The 27,864-nt window shown below is 41.5% G+C and overlaps 1 protein-coding gene across 1 annotated transcript; it reads left to right on the top strand.

The window, feature by feature from the left end:
- The first annotated feature begins 1,351 nt into the window (after nucleotides 1–1,351).
- tmc2a (transmembrane channel-like 2a) lies at nucleotides 1,352–27,864 on the top strand. Its single transcript, XM_030149884.1, has 20 exons — nucleotides 1,352–1,388; nucleotides 5,562–5,600; nucleotides 5,719–6,181; nucleotides 8,756–8,911; nucleotides 10,424–10,523; nucleotides 10,630–10,711; nucleotides 10,787–10,893; nucleotides 12,284–12,382; nucleotides 13,180–13,322; nucleotides 13,691–13,838; nucleotides 13,924–14,112; nucleotides 14,391–14,570; nucleotides 16,427–16,585; nucleotides 17,907–18,035; nucleotides 19,153–19,220; nucleotides 22,060–22,299; nucleotides 25,056–25,181; nucleotides 26,217–26,295; nucleotides 27,092–27,206; nucleotides 27,647–27,864. Exons 1-20 carry the CDS (start codon nucleotides 1,352–1,354, stop codon nucleotides 27,862–27,864), a joined length of 2,877 nt encoding a protein of 958 aa, XP_030005744.1.

The following is a 27,864-nucleotide window of genomic DNA, read 5'->3' as shown; positions in this document are numbered from 1 at the left end:
TTTAGATCATCAGACTAATATGGTCCTTTAACCAGGAGTGTATTTAGATCATCAGACTAATATGGTCCTTTAACCAGGAGTGTATTTAGATCATCAGACTAATATGGTCCTTTAACCAGGAGTGTATTTAGATCATCAGACTAATATGGTCCTTTAACCAGGAGTGTATTTAGATCATCAGACTAATATGGTCCTTTAACCAGGAGTGTATTTAGATCATCAGACTAATATGGTCCTTTAACCAGGAGTGTATTTAGATCATCAGACTAATATGGTCCTTTAACCAGGAGTGTATTTAGATCATCAGACTAATATGGTCCTTTAACCAGCGCCGACCACAGCATCTGCACTGACATACACCACACATTAAACACTGAAGATCGTCACTGAGCTTCAGATGAACCCCAGACAAAACCAGGTTCAATTCACCTGCACACATTCATTTAACCAAAAACTAGAATGGACTGGTGAAGGTGTCTGTGCTAACGATGAATCCACATGTTAAAAAAAGAGAAAAGCACTTAAGAACACAAAAAAAAAGAAAATAATGAAGGAAATGATCAAAATGTAATAAAAGAATCACTTGAACCAAAGTGAATAAAATAGGCTCATTAAGAACACAAACCTGCGGTCAAAAACATGAACAAAAAGGAAAAAATAATCAACAAAATGACCAACACCTGATGAAAATAATGAAATAAACTTTCAAAAACTACCAAAAGAATCAACAAAACTAACAGAAATTTAAAAAATGATAATAATAATAATAAAATGGTCAAAAAGTAAAAGAAAAATGAATAAAATGACATGGATGTGTTCTGTATAAGACAGACTGAACAGAACAAATCTGAGCCAGGACACTGTCATATATGGTCTGCCTGTCTGTCTGTCTGCCTGTCTGTCTGCCTGTCTGCCTGTCTGCCTGTCTGTCTGTCTGCCTGTCTGTCTGTCTGCCTGTCTGTCTGCCTGTCTGTCTGCCTGCCTGCCTGTCTGTCTGCCTGTCTGTCTGTCTGTCTGCCTGCCTGTCTGCCTGTCTGTCTGCCTGTCTGTCTGCCTGTCTGTCTGTCTGTCTGTCTGCCTGTCTGTCTGCCTGTCTGTCTGTCTGTCTGTCTGCCTGTCTGTCTCTCTGCCTGTCTGTCTGTCTCTCTCTCTCTCTGCCTGTCTGTCTGTCTGTAACTGTCTGTCTCTCTCTCTGCCTGTCTGTCTGTCTGGATCACATGCAGCAGTCGTCATGGTGACGCAGGTATCCGTCGGTTACCTGAGTCTGCTGCTGGCAGGAGCCCAGATCTGAACTGAACTGAACTGCAGACAGAGAACAGACACACACCTGGAACCTGTGGAACCTGTCAGCATGCCACGCAAAAAAGACATCGCAGTGATGGACGAAGGTGAGTTTAAGACCAAAACACACATTTATGATGTGTGTGTGTGTGTGTGTGTGTGTGTGTGTGTGTTTCATCTTTCAGATCCACTTTTTTTTGCAAAACTTATTTTTTAACAAATTTTGTCACACATTTTTCATTCATTTTTTTCCCAAGGCAAAAGTCTAAAAACCTGAACTGTTTAAATAAAATGCAGTATTTAGTCCATTCACCATTTGAACACGTTTTTACACAGTTTGTTTCACAAACAGCTGATGATGATGATTTTAAATCCACTTTTTAATGTGATAAACAGATAAATAGGTAGGAAAAGTTGTTTAGTTTGTTAAATATATCTGTTTCTTCTATTTAGTTTATACAGAATATACATAAATAAATAACTGTATAATATTAATAAAGAAAGAAAGAAAGAATTGGTAAAAAAAAAAAAAAGTGTAAATATGATTCTAAGTCACTATGTTAAATGAAAAGTTGGATGGAGTTCAACTGTGAGATCTTGTTTCTCAGTCGGACAAATGACATGAATTAACATTAAACTAAAAGTACAAATATTAGACTAACCCATATAAAGTTCACAGTGCTTTAAAAATCCTAAACTTCTCATTTAAGTCCCTTATATTCTGTATTTTTTGGACATAAATTCAATCATTCAATACGTCTGTCCATTATTTATTCATGAAACTGAACTGTGGTGAAGTTTGTGCCAAACATTAACGACACGCTGATGATAACGAACAAACATCTGATACTGACATAAGCTTTTAGAGGGTTTTCCTGAATAATAGTTCACCGATAATATATATTTGTATGTGAATTATTAGAATACAAAAGAGAGAATGTCATTAATCCAACTATACGGTCTTATTTATTTATTTATTTGTTTGTTTGTTTGTTTGTTTAAAGCAGCTCATTATAAATCAAACACCATTAAAACATGATGAAATACAGTCTGTAGAGTTGAACTGTATAACAGTCAGACTGACAGACTCATCGGCTGTTTGTGTTTCACTGGGTTCAAACATGAATCTACACTGTAAAAAAAATAAAATAAAATAAAGAAAGTAGTATTCCGGCAGCAGGGGTGCTGAAAAAATACTGTTAAATAACGGAAAATAACCATCTCATAAAAATACGGTAATTTTCCATAATTAAAATACAGTTTTTTGCCCTAACTTTACATGTGATTTTGCTTTTTTTTTTAACTTTTTAATGTTTAATAAAGAATATTTACATGTATTACAACAATCAAATTACCTATAAATATTTATATAAATAATTTTCAGTGACACTCAGTTGTCCAATCCACTGATAAAAACTGTATTTGGACAGTTTATCAGTGCTTATACATGCTATACATTCACAAAAATACATTTATTCAACATTTTTGTTGTGAAACCTCCTGTAATTACACAAGATATTTGTCAATTAACAAACAAGTTTGGTTCAACCGACAGAACAAATACTTCTTTTACAGTTAATTGTCAGTAATTTTATGTCGTTTTATTTATTTATTTATTTATTTTTACAGTATTAAACTTTAAATTAACAGTTTAATCATGTAAATAGAAAAGAAATATTTGTGAAATTATGATACATTTGCAAATGTATTTTAACTGTATTTTTCTGTAAAAAAAAAAAAAAAGAAAAAATGTCTTTTAAAAAATGGAAATTTTATGGTTATTCACAGTTACAGTTTTTTCATGTTATTTTACATTTGACATGTAAAATCACAGTCTATTTTTGTAATGTCAATGATATTTTCCTGTATCTTAAAAATACAGGAAAAATCTGTAAAATAAACAGTGAAAATTCTGTTAAATTACAGAGTTTTTTTTTTACAGTGTAAGACACACCAGGACCCGTCACATCATGTGTTCAGTAAAACATTCATTTTTTTCAAAGTCTTTTTTTTTCTATTAAACTGAATTAAACTCATGTAAACTGTATTTAATCAGAGGAACTGTGACAGAACCCATTAGTTTGGGATTTGGTGGTCACCATGTTGTTTTTTTGGAGTCAGAAGTGACCATATTTGGACATCCTGGAGACTAACCCACATGAGTCCGGTCAGTGGAGACGGAAGGAGGATTAGGAAGAAGCCCTGATCCTTTATTCATGAGGCTGGAATGACCCGGGTCAGAAACAGGACAGAAGAGTTACATAACAGATGGATGAGGAGGTCTGGATCTGAACCACCAGGTCCACCACACAGGGCCAGTCCAGTCATGAGAAGGTCTGATGATCTGGTGGACTGGTCTGTGGTCCTGGACTGGTCTGTGGTCATGGTCTGTGGTTTTGGACTGGTCTGTGGTGGACTGGTCTGTGGTCATGGTCTGTGGTTTTGGACTGGTCTGTGATGGACCGGTCTGTGGTGGACCAGTCTGTGGTCCTGGACTGGTCTGTGGTGGACTGGTCTGTGGTCCTGGACCGGTCTGTGGTGGACCAGTCTGTGGTCCTGGACTGGTCTGTGGTCATGGTCTGTGGTCTCAGACTGGTCTGTGGTCTCAGACTGGTCTGTGGTCATGGTCTGTGGTCTTGGACTGGTCTGTGGTCATGGTCAGTGGTCTCAGACTGGTCTGTGGTCATGGTCTGTGGTCTTGGACTGGTCTGTGGTCATGGTCTGTGGTCTCAGACTGATCTGTGGTCATGGTCTGTGGTCCTGGACTGGTCTGTGGTCCTGGACTGGTCTGTGGTCATGGTCTGTGGTCTCAGACTGATCTGTGGTCTCAGACTGGTCTGTGGTCTCAGACTGATCTGTGGTCCTGGACTGGTCTGTGGTCCTGGACTGGTCTGTGGTCCTGGACTGGTCTGTGGTCTCAGACTGGTCTGTGGTCTCAGACTGATCTGTGGTCATGGTCTGTGGTCTTGGACTGGTCTGTGGTCATGGTCAGTGGTCTCAGACTGGTCTGTGGTCATGGTCTGTGGTCTTGGACTGGTCTGTGGTCATGGTCAGTGGTCTCAGACTGGTCTGTGGTCATGGTCTGTGGTCTTGGACTGGTCTGTGGTCATGGTCAGTGGTCTCAGACTGGTCTGTGGTCATGGTCTGTGGTCTTGGACTGGTCTGTGGTCATGGTCAGTGGTCTCAGACTGGTCTGTGGTCATGGTCTGTGGTCTTGGACTGGTCTGTGGTCATGGTCAGTGGTCTCAGACTGGTCTGTGGTCATGGTCTGTGGTCTTGGACTGGTCTGTGGTCATGGTCAGTGGTCTCAGACTGGTCTGTGGTCATGGTCTGTGGTCTCAGACTGATCTGTGGTCTCAGACTGGTCTGTGGTCCTGGACTGGTCTGTGGTCTCAGACTGGTCTGTGGTCTCAGACTGGTCTGTGGTCCTGGACTGGTCTGTGGTCTCAGACTGGTCTGTGGTCCTGGACTGGTCTGTGGTCAGTGACATATGCTGTAAAACAGTCAAATGTAGTCCTTCTGTTTGTGCAGGGCAGTGTTTCTCAAACTGTGGGGCGGGCCCCCCAGGGGGGGTGCAAAGGCTTACCAGGGGGGTCATGGGATCTCTCCTGGGTGTTTTTTTTTTTTTCCTTCAGGTTCGAACATGTATCAGGTGGAACTAATGTTTTAGTGTTGGAGCTCCCTGGACTCATTTTAGGGACGTACAACAAACAACTCTACTGCTGTGGTGATCTGTGACTAGACAGAGTTTAGTTTTGGAGAATGGACAAGGACTGGAAAAGAAAATGTGCCATGTTTCTTTTCTGCACAGTTTACACTTTAATGTTCTTAGATGTGCAGTGGAAACAGGCTCAGTGCAGCTTCTGATACTGTTCAAATGCTCATCACTGTTACCAAAATCAGTTTGTTCTAAAAAAGGAACTTTACTGTCATAACTGTAAGATAATTGCACATTTCCTATTTTTATTTGGAAAACCATTGTCTCAGGGAGCAGTCTGGGTGAGTTTATTTGTATTGTTCAAGCAAAAATTAAAGTTATTTTTAATTTTGCACGACAAATTATTCAAGGAAAAGTAAAAAGTATTATGATATTGATGTTTCTTTCAATAAAAGTTATAACTGCACCATTTTTACAATGTTGTTGGGGTTGAGGGGGGCTTAGAGATTTTTTGTCCTCCAAAGGGGGGCCCACAGAAAAAGGCTGAGAACCACTGGTGTAGGGGTTTGTTCTGCTGCTTTAATTATCATTTATTTGTTCTTGTGTTTTCATTTTTCTACAGTTGGAATCGAGGTGGATGGAGACATGAGTGACAGCGATGGTGAGTACAAGAAAGACCAGACTAGTATTGATTGGTTGGTTGATTGATTGATTGGTTGGTTGGTTGGTTGGTGGACTGTTTGGTTGGTTGGTTGGTTGGTTGATTGATTTTGATGCAGACGGTGCCACTCCGAGGCGAGGGAACCGTAGAGGAGGTGGAGGACGAGGAGGCGCAAAGGGACGAGGTCGAGGTAAAAAACCAGCCAGCGACGATGAAGACGGTGAGGACGAGGAGGACGAGGAGGACGAAGCACCACGAGGACGAAGGGGAGGAAACAGGAAGAGAGCCACGAAGAAACGAGGAGGCAGCGACGAGGATGAGGAGGAGGACGAAGCTCCCAAGAGGAAACGAGGAGCAGCCAAGAAGAAGAAAGGAAAAGGCCAGGACAGCGACGAAGAGGAGGAGGAGGATAGCGACGCAGGGAGAGGAAGGAAAGGAAAGAAGGGAGGAAGGAAAGGGAAGAAGGACGACGAGGAGGAGGACGACGAAGACGACGGCAAAGGAAAGAAAGGAAAGGGCAAGGACAAAGGGAAAGACAAGGACGAGGACGACAAGAAGAAGAAGAAGAAGAAAGACGGCAGGTAAAAAAAAAAAAAAAAAACCCACACCAGACCATCAGATATGATCAAAGAAACCAGGTGGACATTCCAGGACAAATGTCCAACGTCCAGCTCAGACTGTCCTCTGGACTGAAGCTCAGTAAAAACAGATCAGGATTTGTTCTAGAGCTAGTTATGTGGATGTGGGCGGGGTTTATTATGACATTGTTAGCAGATGTGGGCGGGGTTTATTTTGACTCTGTTACCGGATGTGGGCGGGGTTTATTATGACACTGTTAGTGGTTGTGGGTGGGGTTTATTATGACTGTTACAGGAAGTGGACAGAGTTTATTATAACAGTTAGTGCATGTGGGCGGGGTTTATTTTGACACTGTTAGTGCATGTGGGCGGGGTTTATTTTGACACTGTTAGTGCATGTGGGCGGGGTTTATTATAACGTTGTTAGTGGATGTGGGTGGGGTTTATTATGACGCTGTCGGCAGATGTGGGTGGGGTTTATTATGATGCTGTTAGTGGATGTGGGCGGAGTTTATTATGACGCTGTTAGCGGATGTGGGTGGGGTTTATTATGATACTGTTAGTGGATGTGGGCGGGGTTTATTTTGACACTGTTAGTGCATGTGGGCGGGGTTTATTTTGACACTGTTAGTGCATGTGGGCGGGGTTTATTATAACGTTGTTAGTGGATGTGGGCGGAGTTTATTATGACGCTGTCGGCAGATGTGGGTGGGGTTTATTATGATGCTGTTAGTGGATGTGGGCGGAGTTTATTATGATGCTGTTAGCGGATGTGGGTGGGGTTTATTATGATGCTGTTAGTGGATGTGGGTGGGGTTTATTATGATGGTGTTAGTGGATGTGGGCGGAGTTTATTATGACGCTGTTAGCAGATGTGGGTGGAGTTTATTATGATGCTGTTAGTGGATGTGGGCGGGGTTTATTATCACGCTGTCGGCAGATGTGGGTGGGGTTTATTATGATGCTGTTAGTGGATGTGGGCGGGGTTTATTATGACATTGTTAGCAGATGTGGGCGGGGTTTATTTTGACTCTGTTACCGGATGTGGGCGGGGTTTATTATGACACTGTTAGTGGTTGTGGGTGGGGTTTATTATGACTGTTACAGGAAGTGGACAGAGTTTATTATAACAGTTAGTGGATGTGGGCGGGGTTTATTTTGACACTGTTAGTGCATGTGGGCGGGGTTTATTTTGACACTGTTAGTGCATGTGGGCGGGGTTTATTATAACGTTGTTAGTGGATGTGGGTGGGGTTTATTATGACGCTGTCGGCAGATGTGGGTGGGGTTTATTATGATGCTGTTAGTGGATGTGGGCGGAGTTTATTATGACGCTGTTAGCGGATGTGGGTGGGGTTTATTATGATACTGTTAGTGGATGTGGGCGGGGTTTATTTTGACACTGTTAGTGCATGTGGGCGGGGTTGATTTTGACACTGTTAGTGCATGTGGGCGGGGTTTATTATAACGTTGTTAGTGGATGTGGGCGGAGTTTATTATGACGCTGTCGGCAGATGTGGGTGGGGTTTATTATGATGCTGTTAGTGGATGTGGGCGGAGTTTATTATGATGCTGTTAGCGGATGTGGGTGGGGTTTATTATGATGCTGTTAGTGGATGTGGGTGGGGTTTATTATGATGGTGTTAGTGGATGTGGGCGGAGTTTATTATGACGCTGTTAGCAGATGTGGGTGGAGTTTATTATGATGCTGTTAGTGGATGTGGGCGGGGTTTATTATCACGCTGTCGGCAGATGTGGGTGGGGTTTATTATGATGCTGTTAGTGGATGTGGGCGGAGTTTATTATGATGCTGTTAGCGGATGTGGGCGGGGTTTATTATGATGCTGTTAGTGGATGTGGGTGGGGTTTATTATGATGCTCTTAGTGGATGTGGGCGGAGTTTATTATGACGCTGTTAGCAGATGTGGGTGGGGTTTATTATGATGCTGTTAGTGGATGTGGGTGGGGTTTATTATGATACTGTTAGTGGATGTGGGCGGGGTTTATTATGACACTGTTAGTGGATGTGGGTGGGGTTTATTATGACACTGTTAGTGGATGTGGGTGGGGTTTATTATGACACTGTTAGTGGATGTGGGTGGGGTTTATTATGACACTGTTAGTGGATGTGGGCGGAGTTTATTATGACGCTGTTAGCAGATGTGGGTGGGGTTTATTATGATGCTGTTAGTGGATGTGGGTGGGGTTTATTATGATACTGTTAGTGGATGTGGGCGGGGTTTATTATGACACTGTTAGTGGATGTGGGTGGGGTTTATTATGACACTGTTAGTGGATGTGGGTGGGGTTTATTATGACACTGTTAGTGGATGTGGGTGGGGTTTATTATGACACTGTTAGTGGATGTGGGTGGGGTTTATTATGACACTGTTAGTGGATGTGGGCGGGGTTTTCAGTCACTTCTGGTTTCTTGTTATAATTCTTTTAAAAAATTCAATGAAACTCTTCTAAAAACCTCCCATAATGGGATTAATGGGGGCGACACCCATAGCTTTAATCTCCCACCATCACAAACACAACAGACCCTAAACTCCTCTTGGTCTCCTTCAACTCCAGTTCATCTGATTCCAACTCGAACGATGATGATGAGGAGGAGTCCATGTCGGAAGGAGAGATCGCCCGGCTGAGGGAGGAGGTGGAGGAGAAGAAGACGCTCATCGCCAACATCAGGAACAAACCGTGGAGGATGAAACGCAGACTCACACACCTCAAGTAAACCCACACTTCAGTTTAGATTCATTCAGTCAGAGGTGTCAAACGTACAGATGAATTTACACAGAAGACACTGACAGTCAAGGCTGTCCCTGTGTGTGGACAAGCTGTTTTATCATAGAGTTAAATGGGATATTTGTCAGTTCCAGATGCCTGTTACTAAATCAGTGTTTTTCAACCTTGGGGTCAGGACCCCACATGGGGTTGCCTAGAATTCAAATGGGGTCACCGGAAATTTCAAGTAATTATTGAAAAAAACAAAAAACAAAGATGTACTTTTGAGAGACAATCCCAATCCATAAAAGACGTGACAAACTGTGAGTGTGAAACTGAAGCACTGTGGTTCGGTTCATCTGTCAAATGTTCATTGTGGTCAGTTTCAGATGCTGCAGCTCTTTCAGAATTATATCTCTTTTAGAATTATATATATATTAACCATAGTTTGAGTTCTTGTTTGTTCAGTATTAATTGTCCTCCTTGTAAATCACAGCTGGACTGACTGTACATATTCTGACCAAGGAAAATCCAAGTCTCCCCTTGTGCAGTAATCTACACCTGGATTTACTGCCTCCATCCATAATAATATACTTTATATAAACTAAATGTCCTCTAAAATTAACCTGTATTTGAAACATAGTATAGCAAACTATTACATGATCAAAAACAAATTAATTTTAGAAAAAAAAAAAAAAAGGCTCTGTTTTGAATGTCTGGGGTCGCCATAAATCTGTGATGTTAAAATGGAGTCATGAGACTAAAAAGGTTGGAACCACTGGACTATATGTTTTGTTCCTTTGTAGATCCACTGTGACCTGTAAATTATAATGTGTAATGAGAACTCGTGGCCTAATTTCAGGTTGTTCATGTTATTCACATTTTTGTGAAAGGATAGTTTGTTAATGTTAACAGTTTCATAATGTAATTTTATTATTTTTGCAATAAAACTACCAGTTTGAGGTCAGATTGGGCTGTATGTGGCCCCTGAACTTAAATGAGTTTGACACCAACAGTGGCGGGTCCAGGAAAAATGGAAGGAGGGGGTGGTATATATACATACACATGTGATATCCTTCTTCAAATTGTCATATTCCTGTTTACTTTGTTTACAGAACATACTGTGCCACAATATACACTTTAATCTGAATTAACCCTGAAGCTTCGATGTAAACGTCACATCCTGAAAAGTACCAAGACAATCAGAAATAGGTCGACCTGTGGGCCAACGGAGATTTAGCTCAGCAAGTAATGAATCATACTGCAACACGGGGGGGGGGGCAGTAGGTAAATCCGCCATTGCACCAATGCATTAAATCATCAACCCTCACCTGTTTTTCTACATAACTGAGGCCATCTAAACCATAAATGACACACAAAGGCATTAAAAAAACAGTAGAGTGAAAGAAACTAAGTATTTGATGGTCAAAACTTCGAACCGATCTGACCTGGTGTCTTCATTTCTTTTTCACTCAGTTTGTGGTTGTCAACGGTAGCGTGTCATCTGGTCTCTTTCAGGGAGGCTCAGGCGTTCGTGGATAAGTTTGAAGGAGCTCTGGGTAAAGGAAAGGGGAAGTGGGCCAGGAAGTGGTACGCCTACAAAGTGATGATGACCAAGGTGACGCAGAAACCCACGAAACTTCGCTTCCTTTCGGCACTTTGTTTTTATTTCATTTTCGTTTGGTTTTCTTCTGTAATTTATTTCTAATTTGTCTAATTCTCAGAAATGGATCAAGTTCCAGAGGGATTTTGAGAACTTCCGGACGGCCTGTATCCCCTGGGAGAGGAAGATCAAAGAGGTGGAAAGTAAGTTCTAATTCCATCTCTGCTGAACAGCGCCCCCTGTTGGACAGATGCTGACGTCAGGGTCTGTTTCCTCAGGTCACTTTGGTTCGTCTGTGGCCTCTTATTTCATCTTCCTGCGTTGGATGTATGGCATGAACCTGGTCCTGTTTGGATTCACCTTCGGACTTGTTGTTATCCCTGAGGTGAACCAATGACTTGTTTCCACTACATGGAATCGGCTCGGCTCAACTCTGGTACCAGGTCCTATTCCTGGAGACCGTTTCCATGACAGGATACTACTGACTTTATCGTACCTGAACGTCATAGCGATGCAGCGCGTTACTTCCGTGTCGTCTGTTCAGAGTTGCTGATGAACTCGCTCGTTGCGTGTTGTCTCGTCAAGCTCATGCTGAATTTTTACGTCTGAACCTCCTGGACAAACCATGGTGTAGTTTTACAGGCTGTCATCATGTGGATTAACCTACCAACATATTTACTGTCAACTTCCGCAACGTAAAACGGCGGGTCACAGAGACGACTCTCTGACCAATCAGTGGTCTGCAGTGTTTACACGTCACCTTTTAGTATCTGTTCCCCTGTCCTGGAACCTCAGCGGTGGTGATACCAAAAAACTAGTACCAGGTACCAGATTCCAGGTCCTTTTTTGTAATGGAAATGCAAAAAGGCTGAGTCGAGTCAAGTCGAGTCGAGCCGATACCACGTAGTGGAAACGCGGCAAAAGACACTTGAATACTGAAAAAATGTTTTATACCAGATGTAAGATTAATTCATAGTTAAATCTGTAAACGGGACACATTTACCACTTTTACACCTCAGGAACTTTTACTTTACCAGGAACTTGAAAATCTTTGCACCTATATTACCCGGTAAAAAACCTTCCCTTGACCCCAAACTTTCCCTGAAATAAGTTCTTGGTAGGGGGGCGGGACTTTAGATTCGCCGGCGTTCTTGGGGCGGGGCTGTGTGCTGAAGAACACTGATTGGTGGAACACACTGGCAGCGTTCCACACTTCCATTCACTCACCACAGCCAGTGTGCAGCTGCAAACGTATTTATTCCATTTCTACAAACTACACTTAGTTTGTGTTTTGATCATTTGGAAAATTGAGCAAAAGACAAGAAGCAACAAGAAGTGGACGGAAACGACGTCCTTTTGACGAATATGTCATTCAGCTCAAGCCGAGTGTATTCATCTCGGTCCTACGAGTGTATTCATCTGTCCATCTGAATACGTTAAAGAGTGTATTCAGCAAATAGTTAGCCTCATAGCATAACTGTCTAAGTCATCCACTATATGGACAAAAGTAATGACTAATGTCAGAATATAGTTTTATATTATAGGATAAATATCATATTGATTATTAATATTGATGTTTTTATCTCAAATCCTCATGAACAGGACATCTTACAGTTGTAGACATGATGTGTCCCAATATTTATGTCCATATAGTTTAGAAACACCAATATTTCCTTAAAGTTTAATGGTAGATTTTTCTTCCTCAGTGAGATGTGATAAAGTTCTTAGGAAAGTGGTGGAAAATGATCTGATGACTGATTCTTGTGCCTTTGCAGGTTCTGATGGGTCTTCCTTACGGGTCTATTCCCAGAAAGACGGTCCCCCGGGCAGAGCAGGAAACAGCTCAGGACTACTCCGTCCTCATGGACTTCAACGTGAGCTGAGAACTGAACCGTTTTCATTGACTTACGGATGTCACAACCGGGGATGGGAATGGAAAATATTCCCAGTAGTTCAGTTTCTTGGAATCGTTAGCCTGTTTAGTTAACAGTTCCACAACCTCATCTCATCAAATGCGTCATTACGTCATTTCCGTACTTTGGTTCAGAAACCTCTGAAGTGTGATTGTCTTCCACCAGGAAAGACGACACTTGGACCTTTTGTACTATATTTGGAATTTACTTTATTTCCTAATCCAATGAGAATCGATTAGAGAATTGATCAGGAATCGAATCAAACCGGAATTGCTAAATTCTTACCAATTCCCATCCCTAGTCTCAACAGATTCTTTCAACGACCAGATGTCGAGGACCAAACATAAGGACCAGGACAAAGGTGGTAAAATTAGGAAAAATGATAATTTAATAAAGTTAGAAAAATGTTAACACAAGCTCCAAAAAATGTCAGTTAACAAAATGAACAAAGATGAGCCCACCCCCCCACCCCTGCCTCAGTCTTGTGACTTTAGTTCCTTCCCCCATCTTAAATACTAGCTGAGCCCCTTTTTCTGGTCTTTTGTCTGCAACTGTAGAACAATGTGAGTAAATAATTCAAACATAACTAATATGTGTGCACCCACATTAGGATGTTTAAATAAAATACTTAAACTAAACTGTGTGATGTAATCATTAACTGTAACTGAACAAAAACTCATAAAACAAAAACTACAAACACAAGATGGTGGTGGCAAGGGATCCACCACACCAGACTTAAATGGATTTTTTTTTTCCAGGGTTACTGCAAATATTCCGTCCTTTTCTATGGATATTACAACGACCAGAGGACCATCGGTTTGCTGAAGTTCAGGTTGCCTCTTGCCTACCTCATGGTCGGGATCGGGACCTTCGGATACAGCCTGATGGTGGTGATCCGAACGTGAGTCTGAAGCGGTGTCCAGGGGTTTAGGAGGTTCATAGGGACGCGTTAACTCACATTTCACTGGACACGATCTCAACAAACATGCCCACACTTATCCATTCCAACACTATTTATTTTATTTTTTTATTTATGGACTTCTTTGTGGTATTCGGCCAGTACGTTATTTAAGAGCGGCGCCCTCCAGTGGATTGTTTAAAAAATGCTCACTCCACTGCACTGGACACATGGAAGTATGAAGGCAGTGACGCATGACAACGTTAGAAACGGACGAATCTACTTACATACATAAAGCGAACACAAATGAGCATTAAATGTGACAATAGAGTACTATATCGTATGCTGATGATACTGTGATATTTTCTCAGAATGGCAAAGAATGCTGACGTCGGAGGTGGAGACGGAGAAGAAGGAGAGTTCACCTTTGCCTGGAAGATGTTCACCAGCTGGGATTATCTGATCGGTAACGCAGAGACGGCTGACAATAAATACGCATCCATCACCACCAGCTTCAAGGTAACCATGGCAACAGCCTCAGGCCACATGTCAGCAATTTATGGTCTTTTAACCATCTGTTCGGTTCGCGTTTTGACAAAAACAGGAGTCCATCGTGGACGAGCAGGAGAATCAGAAAGATGAGAACATCCATCTGCGTAGGTTTCTCCGAGTCCTTGCTAACTTCATGATCATCTGCAGCCTCGGCGGCAGCGGTTACCTCATCTACTTCGTGGTGAAAAGGTCGCAGGAGTTCGCCACCCGGGACGACCTCAGCTGGTACGAGAAGAACGAGGTAATGACGTCCGACAGGTGGCACAAAAGTCACCCTGGGTCCTTATGGGTTAAACGGTTCCATCAGTGGATGGTTTTGGTCTGTGGCTGATGTTTGGGTCTTTATGGGTTTTAAAGAAGGAACATTTAGTATCATTTACACTGAATTCCCAAAGGAACACAGTAAACCATTCTGAGAACACATGAATGTGATAAACTACTACTGATGAACCTGGGTTGAAAACCTTCTCGACCAGACCAGTGGAGCTGCATTGACTGGTGGTCTGTGTTTGTGTCCAGGTGGAGATCATCATGTCTCTGCTGGGTCTAGTTTGTCCTCCTCTGTTCGAGACCATCGCTGAGCTGGAGGACTACCATCCTCGAATCGCCCTCAAGTGGCAGCTCGGTCGAATCTTCGCCCTGTTCCTGGGAAACCTCTACACCTTCCTGTTCGCGCTGTTCGATGAAGTCAACACCAAGGTATGGACCGCAGAACCTCTGAGGGTTTGTCTGGGCTGTTTTTAAGGTTCCTGTTTGTCTGCGTTGTTCTGTTTTTCTTAGCTCCACCAAGGAGGTTATGTTTCCATCTGGGTCTGTCTGTTTGTCTGTTAGCAGGATAACTCTAAAAATTATGGATGGATTTTGGTGAAATTTTCAGGAAATGTTGATACTGGCACAAGGAACAAATGCTTACATTTTAGTGGTGATGGGGGGGGCTGATCTGCCTTGGCGGAGGTCTGCGCTCTCCGAGTGCTTTTCTAGTTTGTTTCTTTTTTGGCTTTTAAGGTCACATTTTAACTATTTACTTTTGTTGTTAGGCCTGTTCTTTCTTCCCTGAGTTTTGTTTTTGTGACTTTAATAAAAACTGCTACTAAAATGAACTTTACTCCATCGTTTGCCCCCAGTGCCCACAGTTCTGTCTGTGTTGCCACAGTAACGCTACGCAATTCATATAGCTGTATACACATGCGTATCCTTGTCCACGTAACTAGAAGAACATCAGCTAAAAACTAAACAAAACCAACAACGTGACATCGTGAATTTCGTACAGATAACATGCCACTTTTAATAGGCCTGTCATCTGTATGCATTATAACAGTGTTTCGGGGTCAGGACCCCATGTGGGGTCGCCTGGAATTCAAATGGGGTTGCCTGAAATTTCTAGTAATTGATAAAAATAAACTTACTAATGAAAAAATATATGGTGAGTTGAGAGAAACAATCACAATACATAAAAGACATGAAAAACTCTGAAGCTGAAACTGCAGCTCTGTGGTTCTGTTTATCTGTCAAATGTTCATTGTGGTCAGTTTCAGATGCTGCAGCTCTTTCAGAATTCATAGTTTGAGTTCTTGTTTGTTCAGTATTAATTGTCAGCCTTGGTAAATACCACGGAAAATAAAATTCTCACTTTGTGCAGTAATATAAACCTGGCTCCATCTATAATAATATACATTATATAGTATTATATAGTATTCTAAAATTAATGTTTATTTACAACATAGTATAGCAAGCTATTACATGATCAAAAACAAATTAATTTTAGCAACAAAAAAAAAAGTCTGAGTTTTGAATGTCTGGGGTCGCCAGAAATTTGTGATGTTAAAATGGGATCATGAGCCAAAAAAGGTTGGAAACCACTGCATTATAAGCTTTCAGTGTGTATATTTATGCCATTAGCACGATTAGCAGTTAGGTTTAGGGTTAGGGTTAGCGAATAGCGGCTAGCACGATTACCGGTTAAGTTTAGGGTTAGGGTTAGTGATTAACGCGATTAGCGGCTGGTGCGATTAGCAGTTAGGGTTAGCTATCAACTGGCATTAAATAACATGCAAAAGGATGAAAATGCGTACGTATAGCACGCCAAATGCAATAAACTGGTGCCACATACAACGCGATTTCATGAGATCAGTCTGAACTGTCAGGAAACAACAAGCACTTAAATTGGCAAATATGTCGCACAGTCTGAGACCAGTGTACGCCAAGAATAATTGAATAAAACAACACAATGATGAAACACACTCTGCAGCACTAAGCTAACAGCACTAAGCTAACAGCGCTAACAGATCCAACAGAACAAGGATTATTTTTACCGATAAAAAAGACAAAGAAGAAAAAAAATAAAGGTTCCATTATGAAGCGCTGATTATAAATTAAATTTTGCCTGTGCTGTTTTCTGATCATAACCTGGTTTTATATGAATGAATCTTCTGCTATGGGCTACCCCATTGGTTTGTGTTACACTGAAATGATTCCCACTGGGAACAAAAGCCCGGGGTTGAAGCTGCTCTGGTTTATGTTTATTTACAGTGTGACTTTACTGCATGTTTTTTTAGCTGGAGGAGGAGCAGGCCATTAAGAACGCCTCCATCTGGGCCATGAAGGAGTACTACGCCAACTTCAGCCGACTGATGAACGACAGCGAGGCCACGCCCCCTCCCATGGACCCGTCCGATGTGATCCGGGGTCCCTGCTGGGAGACGGCGGTGGGCATCGTAAGTACAACGGAAACCTCAACATCCTCACATTAAACAGAAGCATCGCTGCTTATTCTACTGATTAACAGAAGAAAAGGAGAAGAAAAATCTACCTTTAAACTTTAAGGAAATATTAATGTTTATAAACTATATGGACAAAAGTATGTGGACACATCATGTCTACAGTTGTACACTGAAAAAATCTAAATCTGACCAAGTGTATTTTTCTCATTTCTAGTCCAAATATCTCATCACACTTAAAATAAGACAGAATCACCTAAAGAGGAACTTTTCAGTGAGATATAAGAACTGATTTTTAGACAGTAGATCTGGAAAATCTGATTTCAAGAAATCTTACCAAGATAATTTTCATTTGTTCCATTGGCAGATTTTTTTTTTTTTTTTTTTTTTTTTTTTTTTTTTTGCTTGAATTAAGCCAAAAAAAAAAAAGAAAAATCTTGAATTAAGCAAAAAATCTTGAAGTAAGCAAAAATATCTGCCAATGGATCAAGTGAAAATTATCTTGGTTTTCCAGATCTAGTGTCTAAAAATCAGTTCTTATATCTCACTGAAAAGTTCTTCTTTAGGTAATTATGTCTTATTTTAAGTGTGACGAGATATTTGGACTAGAAATGAGAAAAATATACTTGGTAAAATGTAGATTTTTGCAGTGTAAGATGTCCTGTTCATGAGGATTAGAGATAAAAACACCAATATGTCCTTAAAGTGTAAGATAAGATAAAATAAGACACTGGATGGACACACTGGGTTTATATATATATATATATATATATATATATATATATATATATATATATATATATATATATATACACACACACACAAAAATTCAACAAAAATTAAAAAAATATTTACTAAATCCTAAATAATAAGAAAAAAATAGGCAGTAAATTAACCAAAATTAAGTAAATAAAGAAAAAAAGAAGCAACAAAAGGAATAAAAACAGCTAAAGTGATCAATAATTGGTTTCTGATGCAGATTACTTTATGTTCAGTTAATAATAAATTTTGTTGAAAAAGTCACTTTTTTTCTTCATTTTCTCTGTTTCTGATAAAAACCCTCAACTTTAATGAACATCTACATGATCAGTGAATTAAATACAGGAAAATTACAGATTTTGTACTTAAAAAACACGAAAGTCAGAGGATAATATTATAATAAATGGTGATAAATCACTTAATAAAGGTTAAATACAGAGAAAAGTACATTTGTGAACTGACACTAAAGTAACGCTGGGTCTTTAAGGATCAGTGACTCAGATTGAATGAACGTATAAAACTATCCGATGTGTTGAAGCTGAACCTGTTGGTGTTTCAGGAGTTCGTGAAGCTGACTGTGTCCGACATCCAGGTCACCTACCTCACCATCCTGATCGGAGACTTCGCCCGAGCCGTCATCGTCCGCTTCCTCAACTACTGCTGGTGCTGGGACCTGGAGGCGGTCTACGTGAGTGGAGTTCTGGGATGGGACCGGATAGGCTGGGACCAGATAGGAGTTTAACCGGTCCACTACTGGACTGGGACCGGTCCACCTCTGTTATCCATTTAATATGGGTCAGGGAATAAACTGTAGAGTAAACCAGGGGTGTCAAATATACGGTCTGTGGACCAGAACCGACCCACCAAAGGGTCCAGAACCGGCCCGCCAAAGGGTCCAGAACCGGCCCGCCAAAGGGTCCAGAACCGGCCTGCCAAAGAGTCCAGAACCAACTTGCCAAAGAGTCCAGAACCGGCCCGCCAAAGGGTCCAGAACTGGCCCACCAAAGGGTCCAGAACTGGCCCACCAAAGGGTCCAGAACTGGCCCACCAGAGGGCTGTAAGAGACATTAGTCAAGAAAGAGGTGGTCTGTGAAGACACAAAATGTCTAATCTGTAAATACCCCAAAAAATGGTGCTTGGGAATATGGAATGTCTCCTGTAACTGCTGGAAGGACAATAAGGTATTATCTCTGAATAAATCGCCGAATACATAAATTCCCATGTCCCTCCAAGAGAGGAACGTGGGTGAGCCGACACCTGCAGGAAAGTCAGGGTTTTGGGTCATGGGAGACAGTAAAGACTTCACATGTCTCCTTCCCAGGTATTTAGATATATCCTGCCACATCCTGATACTATTGTAAATGATAAGAGTGCGTTTTACTTCTGGATTTATCTTTTTTGCCTCACATGTGATTAAGCTCCGGGGGAATGAGGGTGGCAGGCCCAGGAATCAATACAGGTCTCTCTGCTAATATATGAACGTAACCAAAGCCAACAGTGGTGTGCATGACAGGCCCAGTTGTAGGACATATTAGGCATAGAAAGAGCGCCCATGTGTGTAGGTAACTGTAGTATCCTAAGACTAACCCCAGGTTTTTTGCCTTGCCAAATAAATTTGGAAAATGCTTTCTCTAAGTCTAGGTTGATCTTGATCTGAAATTTTTTTTGACCAGACGTTAACTTTCCCTTGACTTCAGCCCAGATCAGTATTTTGGGTAGAAGTGAGGGGATGATGTAATATGGTGTAGGTACTGGGGTGAAATCCTGGTTGTCATGGTGACGGTGTTGCTGTGTTTCCCTTCCAGCCGTCGTATGGAGAGTTTGACATCAGCGGTAACGTCCTGGGTCTGGTCTTCAACCAGGGGATGATCTGGTACGAGTCCTGTGTGTGTGTGTGTGTGTGTGTGTGTGTGTGTGTGTGTGTTTACATGCATGGCTGTACAGTATCCAGTATCAGTCGGTATCAGTGATGGTGTGTGAGTTCAGGTTTCACCACGGCGTGGCTGAAAAGACGCGCTGAGCTGAAGTTTAATAACCGCTTCCAAAACATCATCTGAGCATGTGCAGCACCTTAGTTTAATACACGTGAAGCAGGAGAAACCATGTTTGATTATGTCCATGATAGACTGTACGTAAAGATGGACCCCAGGATGGATCCCACAGGGCAGATCAAATACCCCCCCCCACCCCACCCCTCCAGTGTCTGGTTTCAATCGAGTGGAAACGACGTGAAAGTGAAGCCAAGTGTCTAAAGTGTAAAACCGACCACTGTCTGCACACGCCAGGGCTGACAGGACAAATGCACACGAGGCACAAATGTAGTCACACCTTTAAAAACAGCAGCAGAACTGAGGGAGTTCTGTAATTAACCCTTAAAGACCCAGTGGTACTTTAGTGTCAGTCCACAAATGAATTTTCCTCTATATTTAACCTTTAGTAAGGGATTTATCACCATTGATTATAATATTATCCTCCTTATTTTGTGTTTTTTCAGTGTAAATCATACATTTTGTTATATTTAATTCACTGATTATGCTTACTAGCGGCGTTGTACCCGTGGTGTCATTGTACGATAGCATGAGAAGCAGAACCTGTCTGCCACCACTATCCATTTGTAAACTACCATTTAATCCTGCATTGTGCTGATAATAATTTGAGCCAACATGTGAGGCATGAAGGGAAGAGCATGTGTTTGTTTGGCCTGTCAAGTATGATTACATTCATCCAGCGGTAGTGAACTGTAGCCTTCACACTGTAGCATCGTCTGGTAGGAGGAGAAATGTCATGAACGGTAGCAGAACCACCAGTGTTGGGCAAATTACTTTGAAAAAGTAAATAGTTATAGTTACTAATTACTTTTCCAAAAAAAGTAATAGAATTAGTAACGGAATTACTCTTCATAAATGTAGTTAGTTACCAGGGAAAGTAATTATTGCATTACTTTTTTGAAAAACCTTCAAATATGTAAAAGGGAACTCATTTTTGAGCGTCTTTCACGGGCCAGTTTCATAGAATAGAACAGCAGACAGGTACTGAAGACCAGGACTGTGGTGAGGCTGGGGTCCACCAGGGCCAGGCTAGGGTCCACCAGGGCCAGGCTGGGGTCCACCAGGGCCAGGCTAGGGTCCACCAGGGCCAGGCTGGGGTCCACCAGGGCCAGGCTGGGGTCCACCAGGGCCAGGCTAGGGTCCACCAGGGCCAGGCTGGGGTCCACCAGGGCCAGGCTGGGGTCCACCAGGGCCAGGCTAGGGTCCACCAGGGCCAGGCTGGGGTCCACCAGGGCCAGGCTGGGGTCCACCAGGGCCAGGCTAGGGTCCACCAGGGCCAGGCTGGGGTCCACCAGGGCCAGGCTGGGGTCCACCAGGGCCAGGCTAGGGTCCACCAGGGCCAGGCTGGGGTCCACCAGGGCCAGGCTAGGGTCCACCAGGGCCAGGCTGGGGTCCACCAGGGCCAGGCTGGGGTCCACCAGGTCTGGCTTTTCCACCACATAAGTGCATATCTGCATTTATAGAAGCAGATGCTCCTCCAGTTAATCCCACATCTCCACTTTTTTCAGTCTCCTCCCTGAGCCAGTGGTAAATGTCTTCAGTCCAGTCAGTCGGACTCACTGATAACTCCTCCCCTAAATGAGCTGCACACGCAGCTGCGTTCAAGTGAATGTGGTGTGCTGGGACAACTCAAACTCACAGATGTCATTAGTGGTTCAGGTGAAGGCTCATGGACACACAGGTGAAGCATGAAGGCAGTGTGGGTGATCTGAATAGAAGAACGACTCGTAAACAAACAGCTCGCAACGAATCGATTCTTATCGTTCACTTAAAAGAGCCGTTCAAAAGACTTGAGTCGTCCACGAACGTCACATCTCTCGTGCCTGGCTGAGTCAGGACTGATAAAATCAGGACGGATAAAATCGCCCAGAGTACCTCCCAACATTTGAATACAGACATAAAATTGTGCCTAGCAGATAGTCAGGTAATGTTTCTATTCATTTGGAGAGTTCGGACCTGTGAAGGCTGAGGAAAAGGCGTACAAACGTCCTCCTATGCTGCAACATCGATCAGACATCGATCGGACACACATGCGTCGCACACAGAAACGTCCACTATAGTAGGATGTTCATAAAAGCTCAGATTAACCCTTAAAGTCCCAAACATCCACCTTTAACCAAAACATCTAATGATCTAAACAGTTTAAAACCTGTTGATCCACTAATTTTATCAATACATGGAAAGGATTGGTGTAAAATGCAGTTCTTCATCTTTTCATGGACATCAGATATGACCCATTTGGACGTTCAGAGGCTCCGTAGTTACCATGGAAACACTGTCATCTTCTACAACATTGATTGACCAGTAAAACTCATGGAGTTGGATCAATGACAGTGAATGGACACACTGGGTTTATGTTCAGTTAATGAACAAAATGAACAAAAATGAATAAAAACTCTACAAAACTCTAAACATGAAAAAAAAAAAAAAAAATTATGAAGCGCGTTTGCACCTGTCAGCCACTGTAGTTATTATATCAGAAAAAAACTGAATCAGTAAAATCATTAACTGAACATAAACCCAGTGTGTCCATCCACTATACTCCATACATCCATACTATTCAGTTGGGGGCGGGGTTACATTTAACCCCCTATGTGTAAACCCTAAAACCTGTCCTTGTCCGTCCTGTGTTGTTGGGTTTTTTTTTGTTTTTTTTTTGTTCAGGATGGGGGCGTTCTACGCTCCGGGCCTGGTCCTCATCAACGTGCTCCGCCTCCTCAGCTCCATGTATTACCAGTGCTGGGCCGTCATGTGCACCAACGTCCCCCACGAGAGGGTCTTCAAGGCCTCCAAGTCCAACAACTTCTACATGGGTCTGCTGCTGCTCATCCTGTTCCTCAGCCTCTTACCGGTGGTCTACACCATCATGACGCTGCCGCCGTCCTTCGACTGCGGACCCTTCAGGTACAGACCACACCCACAAACAGACCACACCCACAAACCAACACCAAACCACACCCACTCAGTCAACAGATCAAATATGAACATTTACTCATATACTGGAGTTTTAGTTTCTACGTATCTGAATCCTACAACTAAGGCAGTAGGTTTGATTCTGACACCGGTGTGGACACTAAAGTGCTCCAAGGCAGCGCTCCTGAAAGTTGACATTTTTTTTGCATTTGCGATCATAATTTCACGTCATGTCGAGCTGATCAAACAAACAAACAATCATAGTTAAAAAAATTTCAGTAATTGACAAGTTTATCATGCATATGTGAATATCTAAAGACAAATATAAGAATTTAATGTATTCTGCAAAGTTACTCTCATGATTAACATACCCAGCATTATTGAACCTCAGCTGTGAATTTATAGCCTCTACTCCTCTACCTCCTTCTTCTCCTCCTCTTCCTCCTCCTCTTCCTCCTCCTCCTGCCTCTTTACTGTTTGTTTCCTGACATAAATATGTTGATTCATGACATATGAACAGATTCTGGATCCACTGTTCATACAGTTTGATGGTTCAGTTACTGTCTGAGCAAAAAACTTTTAGTTTCAATTATTACATGTAATTTATTCCCAAAAAAATATGGATAAAATCAGATCTAGAATCACATTTACAACCTGAGGTTTTATTGTATTTTCACCACAAATTTTCTTTATGTGTGTTTTTAAACAGTTGCTCTTCCATAGAAATGCATTAAAATAATAAGTAAAGTAACTTTTAAAAGTGTCTGTTTGGTAAGTGATTTATTCCGAACATGCAATGAAATTGAACATATATGCACTTGCAAAACATACATAATAATACAAATATCAAGAATCATTACAATCTTAGTCAGAAGAAAAGCACAATAATTCCATTTACATGCCCGAAAAGGGGTGGGAAGAAGTATAACTTATTTAATCCAACCCCCTCTCCCTACAATATTATTAATAATATATGTCCCTCTTCCTTTTACATTACTCTTCTATATTTATATATCTATTCACACACACACACACACACTCATTCATCCATATACACATATATACGTTTATACAAATACACACATACAAATACAGATATAATCTTTTACCAATGCCTTTCTTAGTTGTGCTAGCGAATAAATAAACAAATAATAACTAACTCAAGGAAGGAAATATATACATAAACAACAGTGAACATATGGTGACATTAATAACCCTCTTCCCTATACCTTGCGAAAAACATGTTCTTATAAGTGTTTTTGAATTGTCTAATGTTTGAACATTCCTTGTGCTCCTCCCTCAGTCTATTCCAGACTTGAACACCACACACACATATGCTCAAACTTTTCCTAGCAGTGCACACCCTCTGGTATTAAATAGTGTCTTTTCTTCAGTATCTGTGTTGAGCCTCTGCAGTTCTAGACCCTTGAACTAACTGACACTGCGACTCCTATAGAAGTGTCTTCTGTCCAGTTTTCTTTTCTTTGACATCCTTTACATCCTAATTACTGAGCACACATGCACGGGCACATGCACACAAACACACACATGTCCAAATGTACATGTAACTGACTCCACTGATATTCAAATCTGTCTCTCTGATGTGACTCAGACAGAACAAATACAAACATGTTGAAAACTTACGTTAGCGCTCCAACTAGCAGGTTCCTTTTACAAATAGATGGAGTGACAGCGGGGACGACCAATCACATGTACGTTAGCAAAACCAAAGAACCAATCGGAGAGCAACATCTACATTAGAGGCGGGACTTCTGGCAGACACCGACTGTTAACCCTTTGTGTCCCATAATCATTAACTAAACACAACAGACAGCGGTTGGACTGACAGTGAGTACACAGTAGTGGATGGATACTGGTAGGACGGGTCCCTAGAGCCCCTACACAATTCTAGGCCCCTGGAGACTAGAAGTTATGCTTCTTCCCACTCCTTTTCGAGCGAAGCAAAATGTTGTTTGACCATGTTGTATGGTTCTTTGTGCTTGAAATAAAACTACATTAACTAAAAAATGACTGGTTTCTCTCCCAGGCTGTGAACATTTTTATTTCTGCTGTAAAGTTGAACTATTCAGCCCCCTAGTGGACATTTAAGGACAAACAGTAAAATTACACTTAAAAAAGTTTACATTTACAAACTATCCTTTAAAAAATGTGTATAACATGAACATCTGTGAACAAATGATAATTTATTAAGAAAAAATTCTGTAATTTAACAATATTCTGCCTCAGTTTATCATTTACACCTGTTCATTTAACTTATGGATCACAGTGGATCTACAAATACACCAAACATTTAATAACAGACATCTGGAACTGATAAATACAGTATTTAACTGTACCACTTGTATTTTATTTTACATGTGTTCTTGTTCCAAATGTTTTAAGCCACAATAATCATTTATTCCACAATAGAAATTTAAAAACTGTCAAAAATACTTGCACCGTGAACTGAATGAGTGAAATGACATGACATGTGTTTTTGATTGACTGGAGTGTTTGTTTCAAATACGAATGTAAAAAAAAAAAGGAAAAATAAATAAACAGACAAACCATTTAAACATAAGACATAAAATACATAAGCAAAAAGGAGTGAGAAGACGCATAAGTTATAACCTCCCACCCCTTCTGCTTCAATAATTGTGTTTCTGACTTTATATTATTATGAAGAAACATCAGTCTAATTTCCGTGTACCCTTGTCGTGTCGTTGCGTTGACATGTGCATGTGCAGTGGGAAGGCCAAGATGTTTGACGTGATTATGGAGACCATCGACCTGGACCTGCCGGCCTTCATGGGAACTCTGTTCAGCTACGCAGCCAACCCAGGCCTCATCATCCCAGCGGTCCTGCTCATGGTGTGAGTCTGACAGCACACACACACACACACACACACACACACACACACACTGGGACACACAACCCCCGTGAGCCTCAGATCCAACATTCATGTTTCAGGAAGAACTTAACTTTCAATATCTGTCCATTAATTATCATTATTACATGTAAAAACAAACAAGCATTTTTTAAAAAAAATCATATTTCTTATCAAAAACAACTGTAAATATTCATAATGAAACTTAATGTGATTATAGAAATAAACTTTCAGCTATTTTAGTTTGTCTAGATCATTCTGTGTCCATGTTCTTATTATTTTTCAACTATCAATAAACTACAGGGTGGGGAAGCAAAATGTACAATATTTTGAGGCAGGGATTGAAAGACAATGTATGACCAATTAGTTTATTGAAAGTCACGAGAATTTATTTGCCACAAGAAAATGTCCATAATAGAAAATGTTTTTATTCTATGTGTCCTCCTTCTTTCTCAATAACTGCCTTCACATGCTTCCTGAAACTTGCGCAAGTGTTCCTCAAATATTGGGGTGACAACTTCTCCCATTCTTCTTTAATAGTATCTTCCAGACTTTCTGGTAATAGTTTTGCTCATAGTCATTCTCTTCTTTCCATTATAAACAGTCTTTATGGACACTCCAACTATTTTTGAAATCTCCTTTGGTGTGACGAGTGCATTCAGCAAATCACACACTCTTTGACGTTTGCTTTCCTGATTCCTCATATGGGCAAAAGTTTCTGAAAAGGTATGGATAATAGTGTTAGGTATGATTATGACATCAGTATATGTTTGGTTTCAAAACAACTGACGTAGTGCCTGCTGAGAAAAAACAACTAAATGTATTCATTTAGTTGTATCAACTAAATGTATTCATTGTACATTTTGCTTCCCCACCCTGTATACAAACCAGAAAAATACAGATAAAAACAATGAAAATAAGGAGAAAAAAACAGCGAAACTTAATCACTATTATAAACAATTATTTACAAGAATTAAGGATGTGAATTAATTTTTTTTCCCTCTCTTCTCTCCTTTCCAGACTGGCCATCTACTATCTGAACTCTGTGTCTGAAGCCTATAAAAACTCCAACAATGAGCTGAAGAAGAAGATGCAGATGGTAAAGACAAACAAATACAAACAGATACAAACAAATACAAACAAATACAAACAAATACAAACAGATACAGTGAAAGTTGAAAGGAGGCGAAATTATGTTGAACTACAAACACAGAACATGACAGAAAACAGCAGATAGATAGATAGATAGATAGATAGATAGATAGATAGATAGATAGATAGATAGATAGATAGATAGATAGATAGATAGATAGATAGATAGATAGATAGATAGATAGATAGATAGATAGATAGATAGATAGATAGATAGAACTGTCTTACATATGACACATTGTTTTTCGTTAAGATTGTTTGTTGATCCTGGTCATGGCTACAAATAAATAAACAAAATAAGAAAAAAAAAAAAAAGAACAAACATAAGCATCAACATGAGTAAAGACAAAAAGCTGAGCAGCAAAAAAAAAAAAAATCAGTTAATAAAAAATGAACAACATAGACAATGAAATGAAAAAATAAACATAAATAGGAAACAATGAACAAAAAGACAGACAGACAGACAGACAGACAGACAGATGGATGGGCAGACAGACAGACAGACAGACAGACAGACAGTCAGGTGTAACAGAAAACTTTAATGGACAAAAGTAAACTGGAACTGTTCAGACGATGGAGGTGCATAAATAATGAGAATCAATAAAGTGCATGATGGAAATGTAGGTTATAAAAAAAAGACAATCTGTGCAGATGAGTTGAAAGGAATTTTCCGTTCTTTGTTTATAAATCTCTTGTTTCTGTCATTATTTTCTTCTCCCTCCTCCTGTTTTTCTTTCATCCAGGCTCGAGACGAGGAGAAGAACCGGCGGAACAACACAGACAGCACTAACCAGGTGATGAAGGACCTGGAGGACCTGCTGCCCAACCGCTCCCTGGCCCCGCCCCCTGAGGAGCCCGGTCAGTCCGCTCAGCAGAACCACAAGAACCAATGAACGTTAACGCAGGGAGGAGACTGGGACAAGGGGGGACCACAGGGGTCTGGGACAAGGGGGGACCACAGGGGTCTGGGACAAAGGGGGGACCACAGGGGTCTGGGACAAGGGGGGACCACAGGGGTCTGGGACAAAGGGGGGACCACAGGGGTCTGGGACAAAGGGGGGACCACAGGGGTCTGGGACAAGGGGGGACCACAGGGGTCTGGGACAAGGGGGGGACCACAGGGGTCTGGGACAAAGGGGGGTCCACAACAGGAAGGACTAATGTCAGAATAAACTGTTATATTATTGGATTAATATCATTACATTGGTTAGTTTGGGTTAAATTGTTATGGAACACACCCCTGAATTAAACCAAACGAACATTGGACTGAAGCGTCTCCTCTGTCTGCATCCAAACAGAACCAGAACCAGAACCAGAGGTGAAGCCCACCAAGACCAAGCCCGGTAAAGGTGTGAAACTGGAGATGGACGTGACCCTGGCTTCAGCCAATCCCAACGCTCGAGGGCCCGGTGGTCGGCCGCCAGGACCGAGGGGGCCGGGACCAGGGGGTCCGGGTGGTCCGGGTGGTCCAGGAGCAGGACCGGGTCGAGGCCGGGGCAGACCCCCTCCCAGATAA

This window comes from Sphaeramia orbicularis, chromosome 12, assembly GCF_902148855.1.
Source record: "Sphaeramia orbicularis chromosome 12, fSphaOr1.1, whole genome shotgun sequence".
In the NCBI taxonomy this organism is placed as follows: domain Eukaryota; kingdom Metazoa; phylum Chordata; class Actinopteri; order Kurtiformes; family Apogonidae; genus Sphaeramia; species Sphaeramia orbicularis.
Note: the sequence above shows the minus strand (reverse complement) of the source record. Positions and strands in the feature narration are given on the sequence as shown.